At 44.4% G+C, this 17,393-nt stretch overlaps 1 protein-coding gene across 1 annotated transcript; it reads right to left on the reverse strand.

The window, feature by feature from the left end:
- Window positions 1-1,810: 1,810 nt before the first annotated feature.
- On the reverse strand, window positions 1,811-16,409 carry ZNF518B (zinc finger protein 518B). The gene is made up of 2 exons (XM_063108113.1): window positions 16,318-16,409; window positions 1,811-5,670 (listed from the first exon to the last, which is right to left on the reverse strand). The coding sequence occupies exon 2, from the start codon at window positions 5,472-5,474 to the stop codon at window positions 2,223-2,225; it is 3,252 nt and encodes a 1,083-aa protein (XP_062964183.1). The 5' UTR covers window positions 5,475-5,670; window positions 16,318-16,409; the 3' UTR covers window positions 1,811-2,222.
- Between the last annotated feature and the right edge of the window lie 984 nt (window positions 16,410-17,393).

A 17,393-nucleotide genomic window follows, 5' to 3' on the forward strand; every position in this document is an offset into this window, starting at 1 on the left:
TAATCACAGCCTTTCTTCTCTCCACATTTTAGGAACCTTCTTTGATGCTGAAGGGGTACAAGTCTGTAACATGAATAAAACTTCAGGATGCTCTCCTTTATGTAGCAGTGTGGTGCACAAGACTCATTTCCCAAAAAGCAACAAACAAAAATGCACGAGGACTAAATTGTGTAATATAATGATCCCTAGGGGGTTTCTACTCTAGTTTATTCATATAAACCAGACCCCATCACTTACTGTGCTTTCTTTTTCTAAAATGAGATCAGACTATTATAAAAATGTACTCCCAAAATAAATTTCTAGAATATAAAATGTTTTGCATTTTTCATCCTACATAAAATAGGAAATCAGAAAATTAGCTACTGCAATTTTCGTATTTTAAAAAATATGTGTACACACATATATAAAAAAAACAAGTTTTAAATTTTGATAAAAATTAACCAATTAATCAATTTAATTATCATGTATTGAATTCTACATAATACATGTTGATTATCTGTAATGAGAACCAACTACAAAGGACTACAATCCCACCTATCACAGGATAATTAAGACATTCTCATGTGAAAAGAAAAATCAGGAAGTCTCCAATTGACTATCCAATACGATAGAAATCATGGTATCCTATTCAGATTTAACAGCCCCCTCCACCCCCCCATTTCGTTCTCTGCACCAATAAATCCCCTAAGGAGGGAGCAGTCCCTGGAGGGAGGAAAACGCCAGCTGGGGCTGCCTTGTGGCTGGGCCACCTGTGCTCTGTGTGACAGTCGGTGTCTGGCTGTGTGGGCAAGCGAGGACTAAAACCCAGTCTTGAGCTACGTTTGCCAAGCCATCTGTCTGCCCGAGAAGTTGCACCTGTGCAGACGGTGGGATTCTTTTTCCAATGTGCACAAAGGTGGTGTATAGACCAGTAAAGTCCTGACACTGCAGGGACAGAGTGGGTGTGGAAAGTGTTCTTGGAGTTGCTACCTAGGAGGGGCAAGCAACAAGTAAAGCGGGTCTGTGGCTGGGAAACATCAGAGCAGATTGCTACTAGCAATAAAAACCAGGAATAGCTTCCTAAAACTTGAGCAAACACAGTGGAGCTTTCTATTTTGTTGATTCCTGCTGATTTCTAGTAGTCTAATAAGGGAAAATCTTAAGGGGCCTTACAGGCACAGAAGAAAAGGGACAGGAAGTGAGCAGGGAAGCAAAGGAGGCTAAAATCCGGTGCATGAGCTATAAGTGACCAACAGGAGCAGGCAGCTTCCACCAGGTCTCGGACGAGTTCCCAAATGAAAAGTCACATTAAGCCCCTTTCACTTCACGGGCCTACCTCGAATTGTCTTCCCAAGTTTTATTTACTTGGTAAGCCTGCTCCATCACATTTTAAATTGGTCACACTTTATGTTTGTGGGAGTAGAAAGGGCAAAGAGACTTAATTTTAGATATTTTGCTTCAGTAACCATCTTTTATTTGTTGTTGGCAAAATGGCACATTCCCTACCCAACTGTAATAAATCAAGATATTTTAATAGAAAGCAAAACCTAAAAACTTGAAAATGTTTTCTTTCTTCTCCTAACACCTATTGTTGAAGTAGTAAATTCAGGCAAACCCTTGAAACCATTCCGTAAAATGGGTGACAAAAGCAACTCTTCATGCTGTAGGGAACACTTATGAGTATTACAGAGTAGGGGAGGGATTTTAAAAATGGCCATTTTTCTATAACCAAATTTAACATAACAAAGCAGAAAATATAATTTCCATCATGTACCAAATACTCAGGAGACGAGTTAAAGCCAAAACAAAAATGGACGTGTACACACTAAAACAGGTTTAATTCTTAAGTAGCATTTATATAAAGAGCATGTGTAAAACATTCTTGCTCCTTTGAATGGATTACAAAAGATTTGTATCTACTCAGAAAAAGGAGTACTAAACAATGAAAGATCTCGGATCCCGCTGAAAAATCTGTTGAAAGTTTCACATCCTCTCTCCAGAACAATACATGTACATCGATTGTGCGTACAATTTTAGAGGCTTCAAATACCTTCTGAGGTCCAATCACGTATCTCAGGTTATGACCCCTGGCTCTCGACATTCCTATAGGGGATCTTAAGAATTAACAATCCTCTCATTGCTATAGTCTGTATTTCTCCTATTGAGTCTGGTGGTGGGGGGGGGCCTAAACCAGAATAAACTAAAAGAAAAACAACTTGCTTCAAAGACCAATTTTTTTTGACTTATTTGCCCTTGGAAGAAAGAACATCCCAGTCTCTGGTGGCTTCTATCAAATGCCGCTGGCCGTGACTCATCCACTCTTCCTGGTCTTCGTACAGCCGCCCACAAAACCAGCACTTAAACATACACTGTGATGAATCATAGGGCAAGGAATCCACCACCTGGTAGTTGTTTTTATGAACTTTTTTCAGTTTCATTTTCAACATCATTTGCCTTTTAATTTGATTGGCTTCCTCCACATTCTGGTAGGTCAGCCGCACATGATGCCGCCGGATGCCCAGCTGACACCTAGTCCTCTCGGATAAAACGACTTTGAGGACATTGCCCTTGTACTTATTTATCACCTTCATCACATTGGTCACTTCTGGTGAGTCCACATCAGGATGGTTTAACACAATGACCGGCTGGTTCCGACGGGGGCATTTAATCAACTGATCCGGTTTAGCTGCTATCAGTCGAAGCTGTCTTGCAACCTGAAAAATCGTAGGGTCCTTGAGACAGCAGCTGGGGTCAGCCTGAATCTTGTTCTTCTTCTTGGACACGTTTACTAGTTTGCCTTTATTCCTACCTATAGGGACAGTCCTGGACAGCAGCCTGCCTTGCTTCCTCAGTTCACTGCTTCCTTGCTGTCCCTGCAGGGGGCCGGTTTTTTTAGGGGTGGTGCTACAGATCGCACCCTCTTTTCTTGGTTTAGGCTGAAGAGATGCCTCAAGATTTTGGGACATGTCTATTGGCCCACTCTCACTTGTCAAAGGCTGTAATCCGGAGTCTGTCTGTTTCACAGGGCAGAAGGGGACCGGTTTCAACAACTGTGTTTCACTGCAAGGTATGCTGACAGGTGCTTCACAAGTGGCCTCTATAATGTGGGCATCCTCAGAGGAATTAAGAACCCTCAACACAGCCCCTTTGGGGATCAACACTGGAGTAGCAACATGAGCCTTCCCAGTCACCCTGTTTTCGGTTTTCCCATTGCTGCCATCAACAAACTGTGGATATATTTGCTGACGAATAAGCTGTCCATTTCTTGTAACACCACCAACATTCTGAGGTTTTTGGAGAGTACATGTGGAATAGCCAGGGCTAGTGAATGACACATTTATTTCCTGAATACCTTCAGGAGTAGCTTTCGAAGTTGCCTTTGACACCTGCCCCACAGAACGACGATGTGCACTATTTGCAGCCAAAGATGAAGGCTTGCCACAAGATTCAATTAACTGAGCTATCTTTCTGCGTAACAGTTCAATTGACTTTATTTTGGACGTTGAACTATTCCATTTAATGCCCTCAGGGACATTTTCAGATCCAGAGCTCAGAGAAAATACTGATGAAATGACCGGGCCATCAAAAGTGTCACTGGTCCTTTCCAAATTCTTTAATTCCAAAGGTTTATCCCCAGGCTGATGAGATCTACTTCTATCGTCTCCTGTTATATTTATGTTAAAATACTCACTTTTATGTTGAGAGGAAAGCTGGCCTGTATTTGAAACTGCCTTGGATTCCTCTGTCTGGTTATTTTCCAGCTTCCTATTAGAGGGAATCATTTTCACAGGAATACTGATCTTACTTCTAGGTTCCAAGTCATTCCTACTTGCAGGCAATAAGCCCTTTTCCCCAGAGAAGGAAACAGTCGCTGGTGAAGCAGCAAGAGGAAATAGCTGCCGTGCGTCACTGTGCAGGTCTCTTCCACCTTCAGCAAAAGAAACAGAAGCTTTATATGGAAAAGGGTCTAATGCTGCTCCAAGACCACATAAAACCCTGTTTTTTACTAGAGATGCTGGAGAATGACTTTTTAAGGCAATAGAAGGAAGAGAAGTTCGATGTGGATACAGATATTTATCCTGCAACTCCTGAAATGTATCAGAATTGAGGGATGATTCTCCATGGTTGTGCATACTAGAATTTGACATTAAAAAATCATAAGACTGTACCCATTTCACATTTTTTAGTTGATCCTGAACTGAAGATTGAAGATTATCAATGCCTATAAGTTTTCCAACATTCCCTTCAACGGTTAGTGACTTAGATTTTTCTGCAGAAACTATTTTTTCTGGCTCATTTGAACCATTCTTTTTAGTCATACGCCCAGAATGACTTCTATCACCCCTGCCAGCTTCAAGGGAGTTATTCTCTTCCAGTGGAAACAATTTCAGAACAAGCTGCTGTGTGCCGTTGACAACCTTCACGTCTATCAACTGGGCTAAACAGTTTGCAGGGACAACTAGTTCCGCCGGTGCCACAACTGTTAATGGCATACCTGGCTGAACAGGTTCTTTTGCAGGGGACAACACTTCCACCTCAACACTTTTGTTCTCAAACAGACTGACTGCATTTGGCTCAGATAGGGTCATTTTTTTTGGAATACACACCACATCTTTTTGGTATTCCTTTGATTCAGGTAACAACATGATATTGTGCATTTTGTCTTTATTTGCATGGAGAGAGAATCCTGAAAGTTGATCTGACAACGTATTTTGAAATGTAGTCCTTGGACTGGAAACTTTTAAAAGCCCTGCGTTTTGTTTTGAAGAGCTGGCTTTTTGTGGCTCCAGCTTGGCAAGGGTTTTGGGTGGCCGTTTTGCACCTGCCCTCTCGTGTACTCTCTTCCTGTGCTTGACGATATAATCATTTCTAATAGCACCGTAGTCACAATACTCACACCGATAAGGGAAAATGCCTGTATGTTTCACCAAATGCCTCTGAAACTCTCCTTTTGTGTAAGAGATGTAGCTGCAGTGAGAACAAATGAATTTAATCTCTTCATGCTGAAGTGTGTGCTTTTTGTACTGCAGAGGGTCCTTTGTGGAAAATCGACATTTATCACAATAGTATTTGCCTGGCTTAAAGTTCCTTACCTTAAATTTGTTATTGACAGAACTTGAGATGGCTTCAGTTTTATTTCCAACATGAGCAGCACTGGGATTATTGTTCACAAAATGAAAATGGGGAGGAGCCACACCAAAGCTGCATCGGAAGCAGACATATTTGCCTTCCCTTTGGCTTTGCCCGGTGCCCTTTTTCAAATCTTGAAGAGGGATCTGATGAACACTTTTGCATTGTACACATGTAGCAATGGTCATTGTGGCAGCCTCTGCCTCTGAGCCTTGATACAAAAGTGTCTGCACTTCTTGTCTATCTGGTCGAGTTGCTCTGTTAGCATCAGGTTGTTTGGGAGACATGGTCAAGGAATTATGGCTGCCATTCATTTGTGTAGTATACAACTGCTGTCCAATATCCTTCATCTTCTTTATCTGCATTTCTAAAAAGAGCCGATAGAAAATCAGAAAGATTTCACATGATAAAATTCTTAGGAGGCACCCTTCAATACATTTTGTGATTGGTAGAGCAGCAGCTACTTCCTGGGAGCATACTTATCTCTTTTTATATACCGCCACAGTAGGTCCATGATACCAAAATATGATTGCTTTCAATTATCTGGTCTTCCAGGCAACACTGAAGGAAAACAAAATCATAAAGCATGATTAATACAAGAACTTAAGATTTAGTTAAGCTGTTACCAAATTTATTCTATATTTCAATGGCCCTGGGAATTTTATGCTAAATCTCAACATATAACACGTGTTATAACACAACAGAGTTGGCAAACAAGCCTAAATCAAAAATATTTTCAAACTTAGCCCCCTAAAAAGCACCACTTTAGACATACCATGAACACAGATATCCCAGTAGCAAGGAAATCGTAGCAGCCACTGAGAACAGCCTTCGATCAGTTAAAGTTATTTTTAAGTGTCAATGAACACTTCCTAGCAATTTCACAGGTATATTTTCATATTAGTCTCACAAAAACCTTGTACAGGACATCATCAGTTCTTGAACACATTAGTTATATCAAGTGGTAGAGCCAGGGCTTTGGCCCAGGAGTTCACATCTGCTTCCACATTATAGCGTTGTTATTAGCTTGGATACCAGCTCTGTCGCTCACACACTCAAGTTGCTTTCACAAGTGGTAAGAAGCCAGCAATACTGAGAATATTAGAAAGACAATCATTCCCTCAACAGATCATTGAGCATCTATCATGTGCCAGGCTTTATTCTAACTGCTGTGGAGCAGTGATCAAAAGCAAATCAGCCCCTACCCTCACCATGCATATACTACAGAGGGGAGAAACAGATTATATATTTATGTCAAATGGTGGCAAGACAGCTACTAAAAAAACTACTACAAAGCAGGGCACGGAGGTAGGGACGCCTATGTGATATGGCAGCAGGGTGGGTTGTGGAGGTGATGACGGTCAGGAAAGGCCTCTCACTAAGTTGGCACTCAAGCAGAGACTGGGGGTAATCAGGGAGGGAGCACTATGGCTGTCTGAGAAAGGGGTGTTTCAAGCAGAGAAGGCACAGGTCTGTGTGAGGGGGGCCTGGCACACGTGAGGAACAGCAAGGAGGCTCCAAAGTTGGAGCTGAATGAGCAAGGGACAGGGGGAGTAATAGGTATAGTCAGAGGGAAGGGGAGACTGGTCAGGGAAAGATGCACAACACAACACCCTACTGATGCGGCTTTTCCTCCAATGAGAAGGGCGAGCAGGGGAGAGACTGGGCAGTGGCACGACACGAACCGATCTGTATTCCAACCACAGCCTCTAGCTGCTGTGAGGACAGGAGCCTGTGAGGGGCACCACGATGGCAGCTGGGAGACTGTGAATGGCTTGGACAGGGGCAGCAGAGGTGACAAATGTTTTCTATAGTGCTCACGCTAGTATACTCACACATATGACATGGAACACAGTGACTAATTTCTACACAACCTTTAATGACACTTCTTTTTCAGAGTATATAGAACTAGGAGCCAAACAAACACCACTCTAGTTTGGGATGTGCTAAAAGCCTTTCTTTTAGCTTTAAAAAGCCACTTAAATCTTTTGAAGCTAAAGTTTTTCATCTGGCAATTAGAATTAAGGACACTTATCCAACTTCTATGAGAGCTGCCATGATAACTAAAACCCTAAAGAGGGCTGAAATTTTAAAGTCCTTCTACAAGTGTTAAGAGGTACACAGAGGCACTCAGTGTCTGTTCAATGATGGGCAGCAACACAAGGGAGAATTAGCAGCTTCTTTCTGGAATGCTGCTCACAGGCCGGGAGCCACACATAGTCTGAAGGGCTGACTTGGGGGAGCAGAAAGGTTCTCTGTAGGGTCAGGAGAAACAATTGCTGCATATTCAGATATGGCATAAAACCTGCCCTTTAAAAGCAGCTTTGGAAAGTACCTAATAACCTATCATATTTGGTGACAAGCTGCATTTCTTCTGTGAAAAACAGTTACCCTCTTCCAAAAGCAATTTCCAGCATGCAATCAAGTCTGAGGGCATTTAGAGACTCAATCAGATGTGCATAAATGTGCATAGAATACTTAGGTTTCAAGTGGATAGAGGCTTGTGGGGTTGCAAGGTGCTGTCTATCCCCTCAGTGTTCAAACACATACCTATGCTAGGGGACCATGATTTTGGACAGGACACACGAATGCCCCAAACTGCCAAACAGGTAATCATGGGCAAAGACAAGGGCTTTCATAGGCTACTGCATTCCCGGTATTGATAACAGATAGAACTTTCAGGAGTCACTAGGAGAAGCTGACACATCCTTTATTTTCCAAGTTTGTAAAGTGGCTTTAGTGTAGAGAGGTAGAAGTGACACCCAGAATGTCTGCTACTAATCAAGTGACATCAAGCAAGCCACCCATATGCATCTGCTTGCTCATCTATACAAAAAACTGAACTAGATGATTTCTAAGCCCAGAAATTTCACTTGAAATCACAGACTTTATCATCTAAGAACACTACTATCATCATGTTCATGTTGGCATTTTCATCAGATAAAACAGAAGCAGCCATGGCTGCAACCAGAACCTAAGAAAACCATAGGCCCAAAGAACGCAGAGACTTAAGACAGGTGATAAGAAGGATCTGGTCCACTGGTTCCAAATCTGGGGCAGGCTTAGAATCACAGCTAAAATAGACATTCCATGGCTTCATCTCAAAACTAGTGAATCTACGTCTTGGGGGAGAGAGAAGTAGCAGAGACTCTGTGCTTTATAAAAGCACCCCACGTAATCCTGATGAAAAACCAGCATTCAAAATCGCTGGTTGAAGCTTTCAGCAACATTTAAATTTACTTAAAATATCTTTACCAACTGACCACACAGTTGAGGCTCTAATATTCCCATAAACAGAAAACTCCTTCCCTTGACTGTGGAGCCACCAAAAACACCTTAATTTCTCTTGATAGACCAGTTATATTCTGCACACCTCTTCTTTCATCCAGTTCTTAGTTCTCAATGCTGTTCAAAAGATTTGCATATCAGTCAATATGTGTATCTCTGATCTACCAGCCTCATAATCCTACGTGTGTGTGTGTGTGTGTGTGTGTGTGTGTGTGTGTGTGTGTGTGTGTGTGTGTGTTTAAAAGAGAGAGGGAAAAAAGCAGCTAATTAACTTACTTGCCTGGCACAACTTGCTTACTATTTCAACATAACATGTTATATATTAATCCTAAGAAATTCTCAAATAAATCATACGACAAAATTCCTCTATTTGAAGAATCATCCAAACCAGGATTCCACGGACACATTTTCAGTTTTTCAGCACCTTTCCCATCCTCCAAGATTCTTCAAAAAATCACAGAAGACAGTTTTTCTATTTTCTTTTTAAGTTCTTTTAAAAGTTATGGGGTGTTATTCCTTCTAAAACTGAAGACTTGGAGACTATAAGATAGACTGGATGGTAACATCATGTCCATGAGCAAGAAGTACAGAATGTCCTGATGGAGGGACGTCCCTGGAGAATTGACCAAGGCAGCAACAGTGCCTGAAGGATGTAGAGTCCTCTTGGAGGTACCCTTGCAAAACTTTCTCAGCAGTTACTTTGAATTAAGGACCCATAGGAGCAAGTGCCAGTATGAAGCACAAGACTGTGATTAACAAATATAGTTCAATGGAAAAGGTAGGACTCTTGGGTCATGACTGAATTGTCACCTGATTGAAAAGTATCTTCTTGGCTTCTAAACTATTCTCAAGATAATGCAATGGTACTTACATTGCTACTTCCCTCAGTCCCAGTGACAAAGATAGGAAGTTTCTTCAAAACAAGCAGATGAGATTTTCTTTCACCTGTTCAACTTGTGTGGGTACCGATAGGAAAAAACATTTTAGCTATAACAGTCCAAGACAAGGGTAAATGGACGCAGCAGCACAGAAGAATGAAGACTGCTCTGATGTTTGTATTTACACGGATAAAGTCCTTTGGGCACAGGAGACCTCCTGAGGAAGGGGCTGCCCAGACCCTGTTCCTTCCATTCAACTCCCTTCATCTTGTTCACGTCCAAGTACAAACATCTGAGAAACTGAGCCCTTCTTGACCAGGTAATGCCCAGTGGGCTTATGACCAAGGAATATAAGACACTGCAGATAAAGGGCGGTGCATGTGTTTGCCTGCCGCTGAGAGGGCACTTAATAAATTACTACTAACTCTGGCATTCGTGTGCATCTGCCTCCCAAACTCAGCACGCCTGTTAACAAAAGCCTTTGACCTCCTAGGAGTAGAAACATGTATTCTTTCTTTCAGATAATGTAGGTAGGCTCTCAAAAACACAGAAAACACTAAGTATTACTAACTCTGTGGCACAATAAATAAGATATCCATTTAATATTAGGTTGTCTATTCTCCAAAAATTAGTTAACAGCATACAGTGAACTTTTAAATGTAGAATTATCTACAGCATCAGCCAAAGACGACTGCCACGCACCAAAGAGAAGGGGTGTAGCATGTCACAAATGTGTTCCTTGGACTGAGTCCCGTCTTTCCTCAAAGTAAAGTCCTGAGAAAAGGCCTAGTATTCACTGTTGGTGGGTTTTATTTTTTATTTTCAGCTCACTTGGTCGGAAGACTTATTTTGGGGACATACGGGAAAAAAATATTGAGTTTGGAAGAAAACAGTTGAGTGACAATGAAAACATAAAAGATTATGGAAGTTCTTATTAAAAAGGAAGGAGTTGACCTCTAAAGTGTCTGAAGCTACAGATTCTGGAATCCGATTACACACAGGGTTTAAAATCCCAGTTCCATCACTTTCTAGGTGTGTGATCTGGGGCTGTTTGACTCCTCACCTGTAAAACAGAGACAGCTATCGGTACCTACCCCATAGGGTAATCATGAGGATTAAATGTGATAATGTAAAAGTGTTTAGATAAGGTACTGACACATCGTAAGCTGTTAAAAATATTATTTTCCATTTTTTAATGAATAAATTCTGCCAATTGCATAAATAGAGGGGCTAAAATATAGGCTTCTGCCTGACAACTGCTCTTTCCAAACATACACTGAATCTCATTTTATAATTTTGATCCTATTTGTTTGGTTGTACAGCCTAAAAGGTAATTCACCCCTGCGGCAACACACCCACCTAGCTTTAGTGGAAATGTGGCTAACTGCTTACAATCCCCGCAGAAAAGATAGTCTAACTACAAGAATACTTGTAGGTTTATATTTAGGTTTATATATGAGGGTACTTCAAAAAGTTCATGAAAAGATTCATATTATCTTTTAATTGTATTTTTCCACAATCTTTTTGAAGTACCCTCATATAAGCTAGTTACTGAACTACCTTTTCCTCACCCACTTCTCTCGAAGATCAGCCAAACTATAAAATATCCCCCCAATAGCAAATAAATCTGTTTCCATTATAGACGTCAATGTGAAAGGGCGGGGGGGATGGCTAGCCTATTATATCACATGCATGCTACATGGATCAATGTATGTGAATATATTTTTGTTCATGAGAGATGCCCAGAAAACTCAGTTGACCAACTGCATCCTTTCTGGGTGGAGAAAGCAAACTTAAGCAACTCTTTTCAGGAATTCTGACCCAGAAATCCTCCTTTCAGTGTTGCTTCCACCACATCCATCGCTGGGGCAGGCATGTAGCTGCTGTACCCATGATGAGCAAAGGAAACGGAGGTGGAAGGTTTGCAGTTCAAACTCTGATCCTGTCCCTTATTTGCTGTGTTCTTAGGCAAGTGATTTCTCTCTCTTCATTGCCAAAGAAGGCAACAGGCTTTGGTATCATCAAATTTAATAGGTGATTAGGACAAGCAAATGAGATAATGTATGCAAAGCCCTCAGCCCGATGGCACAGCCGCTATTTAGCCACAGTAAAGGCTTGTCTAACTTTTCCCAATAACCAAATAATTATAAAATTCCAAAACAATCCTACCCCAAAGTGTCCAGTAACACGCAGACAACTAATACCTGATTGGGGGAAAAAAATCCAACATTAGACATGTAAATTACCAATATTTTCCCGGAAGGATAATATTTAGAAAGAAACTTGCCTCAGCAATAGCTTTTTCACCATTCCAAATAACCTGAATTGTAGTGAATGGGTAAATAAATTTAAACAAGGAAAATACATCAATTAAGCATTACAATCTTTATGGCAAACAATCCTGCACTTAGAAATGACTGAACTGCAAACTGATTGCCTTGATGACAAAAAATACAAATGTTGCTGACAAATATACCATCCTTGGGATCCCAGATTTTCTTCTGAAACCAAATGTATTGCTTGGGCAACAGAATGTGGCAAGAAGGCTGTGCGAGACAGCCCCTATCACCCTTTCTGGGTGAAAGCAGCTCAGTGTTACAGAATGAAAAGAGTAATGACCTTGGGACATCAAGAACAAGGTTCAAAACCTAGGTCGTTGGCTTACTAGCTGTGTGATTTCAGGCTTGTTAACCTATCTGGGCCTGAGTTTTCTCACTTGTAAAATGGTAACAATAATGTCAAATTTACAGGGTTGATGTGAGGACAAAGGAAAAAAGGTATATGCAGGTGGTAGGTAAATTAATGCTTAGCAAAGAGACGTTTTGTCAAGAAATAAGACAACACATTTTTGTAAGACTCCTTCAAATGCAGAAGAGTCCAGTAAAGCCCAGAGAAGCAGAAACTGGTAAGATTAACAAATGAGCCTGATGAGATAAAGGTCTAAAGCAACAGGAGCTCATCAGTTGGCTGGAGACAAGGATCTTCTCCCTCAAGCCCTGTCTACAGGGAGTTCTTTGGGGATCAGCTTGACACTGTTGAGCACATCAATTGAGTCTACATCTGAAAACAAAGGAAATGATTTTAGGCTTCCGCCCCCTCCAAAAGTTTAAGAGAAAACCTTTCAAAAGAAAGACTACGACCAGTGCTAGAGTCCTTGAAGTCTAAAACTTATAGTTTTATATGTGAAAAAGTTGAAATGTTTTTATTAGCATTAAAAATATATATATATACACACACATATGTATGTAAATATATAATAAGGTAATATTACAAGCAATATTACAAAATTCAATGTTATGAAACACACCAAGTGACTTCAGGTCTTTAAAGATGCTAAAAATAAAGGACCCACATATTTTTGTATTTCTCTCCCTTCTTTTTTTTTTTGCCTTAAAGAAAACGCAAAATTTTGCACAAGAAATGGATTAAGAGTTTAATAGAAAGTATAATCAAGCACAGAAAAACTCTCTCTCACTAAACCAGTGGTTCTTAATCTTGGCTGTATTAAGGCAACCAACTTGTCATATGTCCAGGGTGTTCAACTTATTTTTATGCTTTATTTTTTTGGCAGCTGGCCAGTACAGGGATCAAACCTGGGACCTTGGTATTATCAGCATCACACTCTAATCAACTGAGCAACTGGCCAGCCTAAACTTATTTTTTTAAAGGTGATCTCTGGGACTGTTGGTCACCCTACTGCACACTGAAATTGCCAATGAGCTTTAAAAATAAAGATGCCTGGGCCCCACCCCCCAGACTGACTTAATTGGGGAGGGCAGGGGGACAGGTGCAGTCTGGCTTTGGGGGTTTTAAAAGCTTCCCAGGTGAACAGCCAACGCTGAGAACCACTTTATATTACAGGTGCAGGAGCACATGGAAATGGCTGGAATAATACTGACATCCCTGTACAGCAGTTTACATACCTAACCCACCTGTGGGTGCCTGGAAGAGGGGCAAGACCACCACTTGGGACTGTAATAGTGACTAGACAAGACTCAGAAGACTAGCCATGTGACCTTGGAAACACCAATGAGACCCCCCCCCTTTTTTTTTTGGCCACTGGCAGGTCTGGGATTGATGCTCTAAGGTGTGAAATTAGAGTATCTACTCTGTAGATTTTTAGAAACTTGAATGTTCCTGGCACCGTGCCTGACATGGTAGGAGTACAAAGAGCACAGAGTGGGACCGTTTCACCCTGACACCTATCACAGGCTGCCAGGAGATGGTGGGTATCTTTTCAGTAAAGTGGCAAAAGGTACATCAGGGATCTGATTATGGCGCTCTCTCAGTGGCTGGCTGCCTGTCAATCCTGGAGCACCCTGGCTCAAGTGAGGCAGAAGGGGTGCCTGCAGAAGCAGGCTCACATGTTACCTTGATGCTCTTCAAAGCAAGCCTTTCGTTAACTGCTTCTTCCAATATAATGAGTCTGGAGAAGCTACGTGGCTTTTCCAAGGTCACAGAGTTGGTGAACAGCAGCCACTGCTGTTCAGTCTAAATTCTGTTCTGGGCTACCCTGTGAGTGAGGCTGTGACCTGAAGTCAGTATCTGCTGCCGCTGAGCACTATTCTTACTTCCTGCTGGAGCTGTGGAGCTGCAGGTGGGAGTCACAGCATGAGTCCCCATGGGCACTTCCTTAACTTTTCCGGCCTCCTCTTCTCAGGCGTCAAGTGCCCTCACAACTTCAGGCCCTGGTGTAGGCTTCTATGCTCAGAACCCTGGGCAGCAGCAAGGCGCTGCACAGAGAGGCCTGCAACAGAAGCCAGACACTTGAGTTTAAGTCCAGGACCTGTGCAGCAGTGGTTTCTGGGGGCATTTCTTCTAGACAATAAAGGGAATGAGTCCCAGAAGTGCTTCTCAAGGAGGGATGTGTGTCAAAGTCACTCAGGGAGCTTTAAAAAAAAAAAAGATTCCCAGGACTCACATGACCTAATGCATCAGATCACCCTTTTCCTGGGGTGGGGCTCAGGTACCAGTTGAAAATTATTCCTGGATGATTCTTATGCCTCCTACCCCCACCCCAGGATGAGAACATCTAGATTAGATGACCTCCAGCTGCTTTCACTCCAAGGATGAATCCTGGAAAGTGCAAATTGGCTGGGTTCGCGTATGTGAACAAACAAAATGTAGTAGACAACGCACAGTTTGAGAACAATCAAACTTGGAAAATTCTCACTGGTGACGACCTTGATTATTATAATCAACAGCATAGGGCTTGACCAACGAAGGCACTCAACGCGCATTTGTTGAAAGAATGAATCAATAAATGAAAGAAGAGGCAGGCTTCATAGTGACAATAACAAAAGTGTCCTTTGTTCTTCCTCTTGCAGAAAAAGTGGCCCAGATCCCCTTTCTTAAAGGCAAATAGACCTGGAGAGATAGAGGTGTTTTTTTTTTTTTTTTTTTTTTAGTCTACTATTGTTTTTTAAAAATCTACATTAGTTTGGCATAACAAATCAGGGAAGAGTCCCAATAAATAAAGTAATGCTCTCCTTTGTCTGCTCTTTTCAAATTGCACTTGCAATGAATATTACTAGCAATAACAAAACTGGATACGTACAAAAGTGTTATTTTTCAAGGCTATATTAGATCCAAATGAAAATAATTTTTAAAAAATGCATCCTACGTCAAAAACAGTACCAAACAAAGTAAAAAAACCCAAACACTCTATTTGTATTCTACTTAAAGAGACTAAACAATCTTTTCTGGGTTTCCAGAACCCTTGGACTGTTATCTCCTGTTCTGCATGGGCGTCACAGGTTGCACTGAACTTCCCACAAGTGACTGATAAAGGGATGCATTCCCATTCTCGCTCTCTGCTGTTCTACAGGAGACTACTACAAACTTCCAGAGACCGAAGTTTGCCTTACTCTTAGTGATTTCAATTCTAAACCTAAAAAAATTATGTTTTAAGGATTCTAACAAAACATTACAGTTTAGCTGTGTAGACACCCATTTTTAAAAAGGAGAAAGCACTCAGCATTTCGCTTTCCATTTTTTAATGTTACCTTGATACAATGTTCATAATCCCAGTTTTTGAAAGTCGGGGTATTTTAACGGGGATACAGTAAATACTCAACGTTACAAGCAGGGAGTTAAACGTTTTCTCCCATTCTCTCCTCTCTGGTTAAGAAACTCATTCTTTTGTTTCCCTGTCCTTAAATTGTTCCCAAACCCCAAAGGCAAGAAAAGAAAAAGGGCGGGCTGGGATGGGGAGGTCCCAGAAAAAAACCGACATCTGCACTTGGAACAATTCAAACCTTCACCGTCTATCCCCTGCCCCCAGCAAGAGATGCCTGGGTCCTCGATGGACGAGCCCGCCCGCCCCTGGGCACCCTTGAACGCTCCGCAGGAAAGACAATGCCAGTCTGGTTTTCGAGTTTATTGTTGGCACGTTCAACACCGAGGGCACCACATTGCCAAAGCGAGTCCACCTCTAAGAGCGTGGGCGCCAGGAGGGGAGGGCGCGGGGACGGTGACAGCCCATCGTCCTCCCCCGGGAGGCGACCCGGGCCCACCGAGGGATCGCCAGTGGGGGGTCTCCTCTACTTCAAGAAAACCAAGTAACGTCCACGCTCATCTCCGAGGCCCGCAGGAGGCTTTAAAAATGGCCTCCTTACGACACTTCCTGCCCGGAGCCGAGCGGTAGAGATCCTCGGAGGGGCCGCCTCCTGGAAACCGCCGGGGGCGGGGAGCGAGGCCGGGGGTCGCGGCGCACAAAGGCGGGCGGGCGGGCGGATCCACGCCGGGCCCGCGTCCTCGCGCACCCGCGCCCGGCCTCCGCCCGTCGCCCCCGAGCCCGCGGCCTGGGCCACCCCAGCCGGCCGGAGCCCGCGGCCTGTCCCCTCCTCCCCTGCCCGCGGCCGGCCTTCCGCGGGGGCGGCCCCGCATCGACGCCGGCCCGCGGCCCGGACACGCGGGAACCGGCCCCGGGCCCGCCGCCCGCCCCGTCAGGCCGCCCCCGCCCCGCCGGCTGCAGCCCGGCGCTTCCGTCCTCGCGCGCGCGGACCCGGGGGGTCCCTCGCCCTCCCGCTCAACGACTCACCCGCCGGCCGGCCGGTCGGTCCCGGGCCCCGGGGTCCCGGCCAAGGGGCGTCTACACCGCCGGCCGCACACCGCCGCCGCGCCCGCCTGTAGGTCCCTACCCGGGGGGCGGAGCCCGGCCGGCGCCGCGCGTGCGCAGTGCGAGGCCGGCGCGGAGGTCCCTAAGGCGGTGCCCGCCCCCGCCGGGCTTCTGCGGCCGCCGCGAGGAGACGGGGCCGCCGAGACCCGGGCGAGCCCTGCTTGCGCGCAGAGAGCTCGGCCCAGCTCGTTCGCATCCGCACGCCTAGACCGCCCGCCTGCGCGCTCGGGAGCCCCCTCTGCAACGGGAGAGCTGCGTCTGCGCCGCCGCTGGCCCAGCGGACCCCGGTGACCACGGTCCTGCTCCCGCGCAGGGCGGCGGTGGCGCCTGCCCTCATGGAGCTTTTAGTCCCGGAGCGCGTGGGTGACAGCGAGAGGACAGGAGCCCAGGGCCTCAGCCTCCAAATCCATCCTTGGAGAGCAGCAGTGAGGGTATGGCCTTGAAGTCCTGGATTCGAGTCTAGGCTCTCCTGACGCCTTTACATCGTCGCTTTGGGACCTTGGGGGACGAAATCCCCCGACTTCTCTAAGTACCAGGGTTGTCATTTCTGATGGTGGGAAAGAGCATACCTGAGGCCCGGAGCCCCATCTAGCATGTAAGTCGTCGTGAGGATCAGATGGGACAAGGACTCTGTGAGAGTCTGGAGGTGGCCTGAGCTCCTTTCATGCCGACGGTTTTCCCCCCTGTCGCCTGGATTCCGATTCTGTTTTCGGGGAACCAGCCGCGCCTCTGACCTTCTGGAAGGAAGACGTGTCCAGAATAGACCGGCTCAGAGGAAAGAAGGGGACCGTATTGCCTGGGTCCGCATAATCAGTGACTCGGATGCTGCTCCCCACAACATGGAACTGCCCCCCAGCAAGGGCAGACTGTGGCAGGGGAATGGCGTCACTCGGAAGTGCAGATCCTCCAGGATTAACAGCCGAAAGTTTATATGAAAGCTCTGGAAGGGGAAGGGGCAAAGCTGGATTCCAACACCTTCGTGTTAGTGGCAGGGGTCA

Source organism: Cynocephalus volans, chromosome 9 (genome assembly GCF_027409185.1).
Source record: "Cynocephalus volans isolate mCynVol1 chromosome 9, mCynVol1.pri, whole genome shotgun sequence".
Lineage (NCBI taxonomy): Eukaryota > Metazoa > Chordata > Mammalia > Dermoptera > Cynocephalidae > Cynocephalus > Cynocephalus volans.

Coding starts and splice junctions, on each gene's coding strand:
- ZNF518B (XM_063108113.1), bottom strand. CDS start 5,474: ATGCAGATAAAGAAGATGAAGGATATTGGACAGCAGTTGTATACTACA.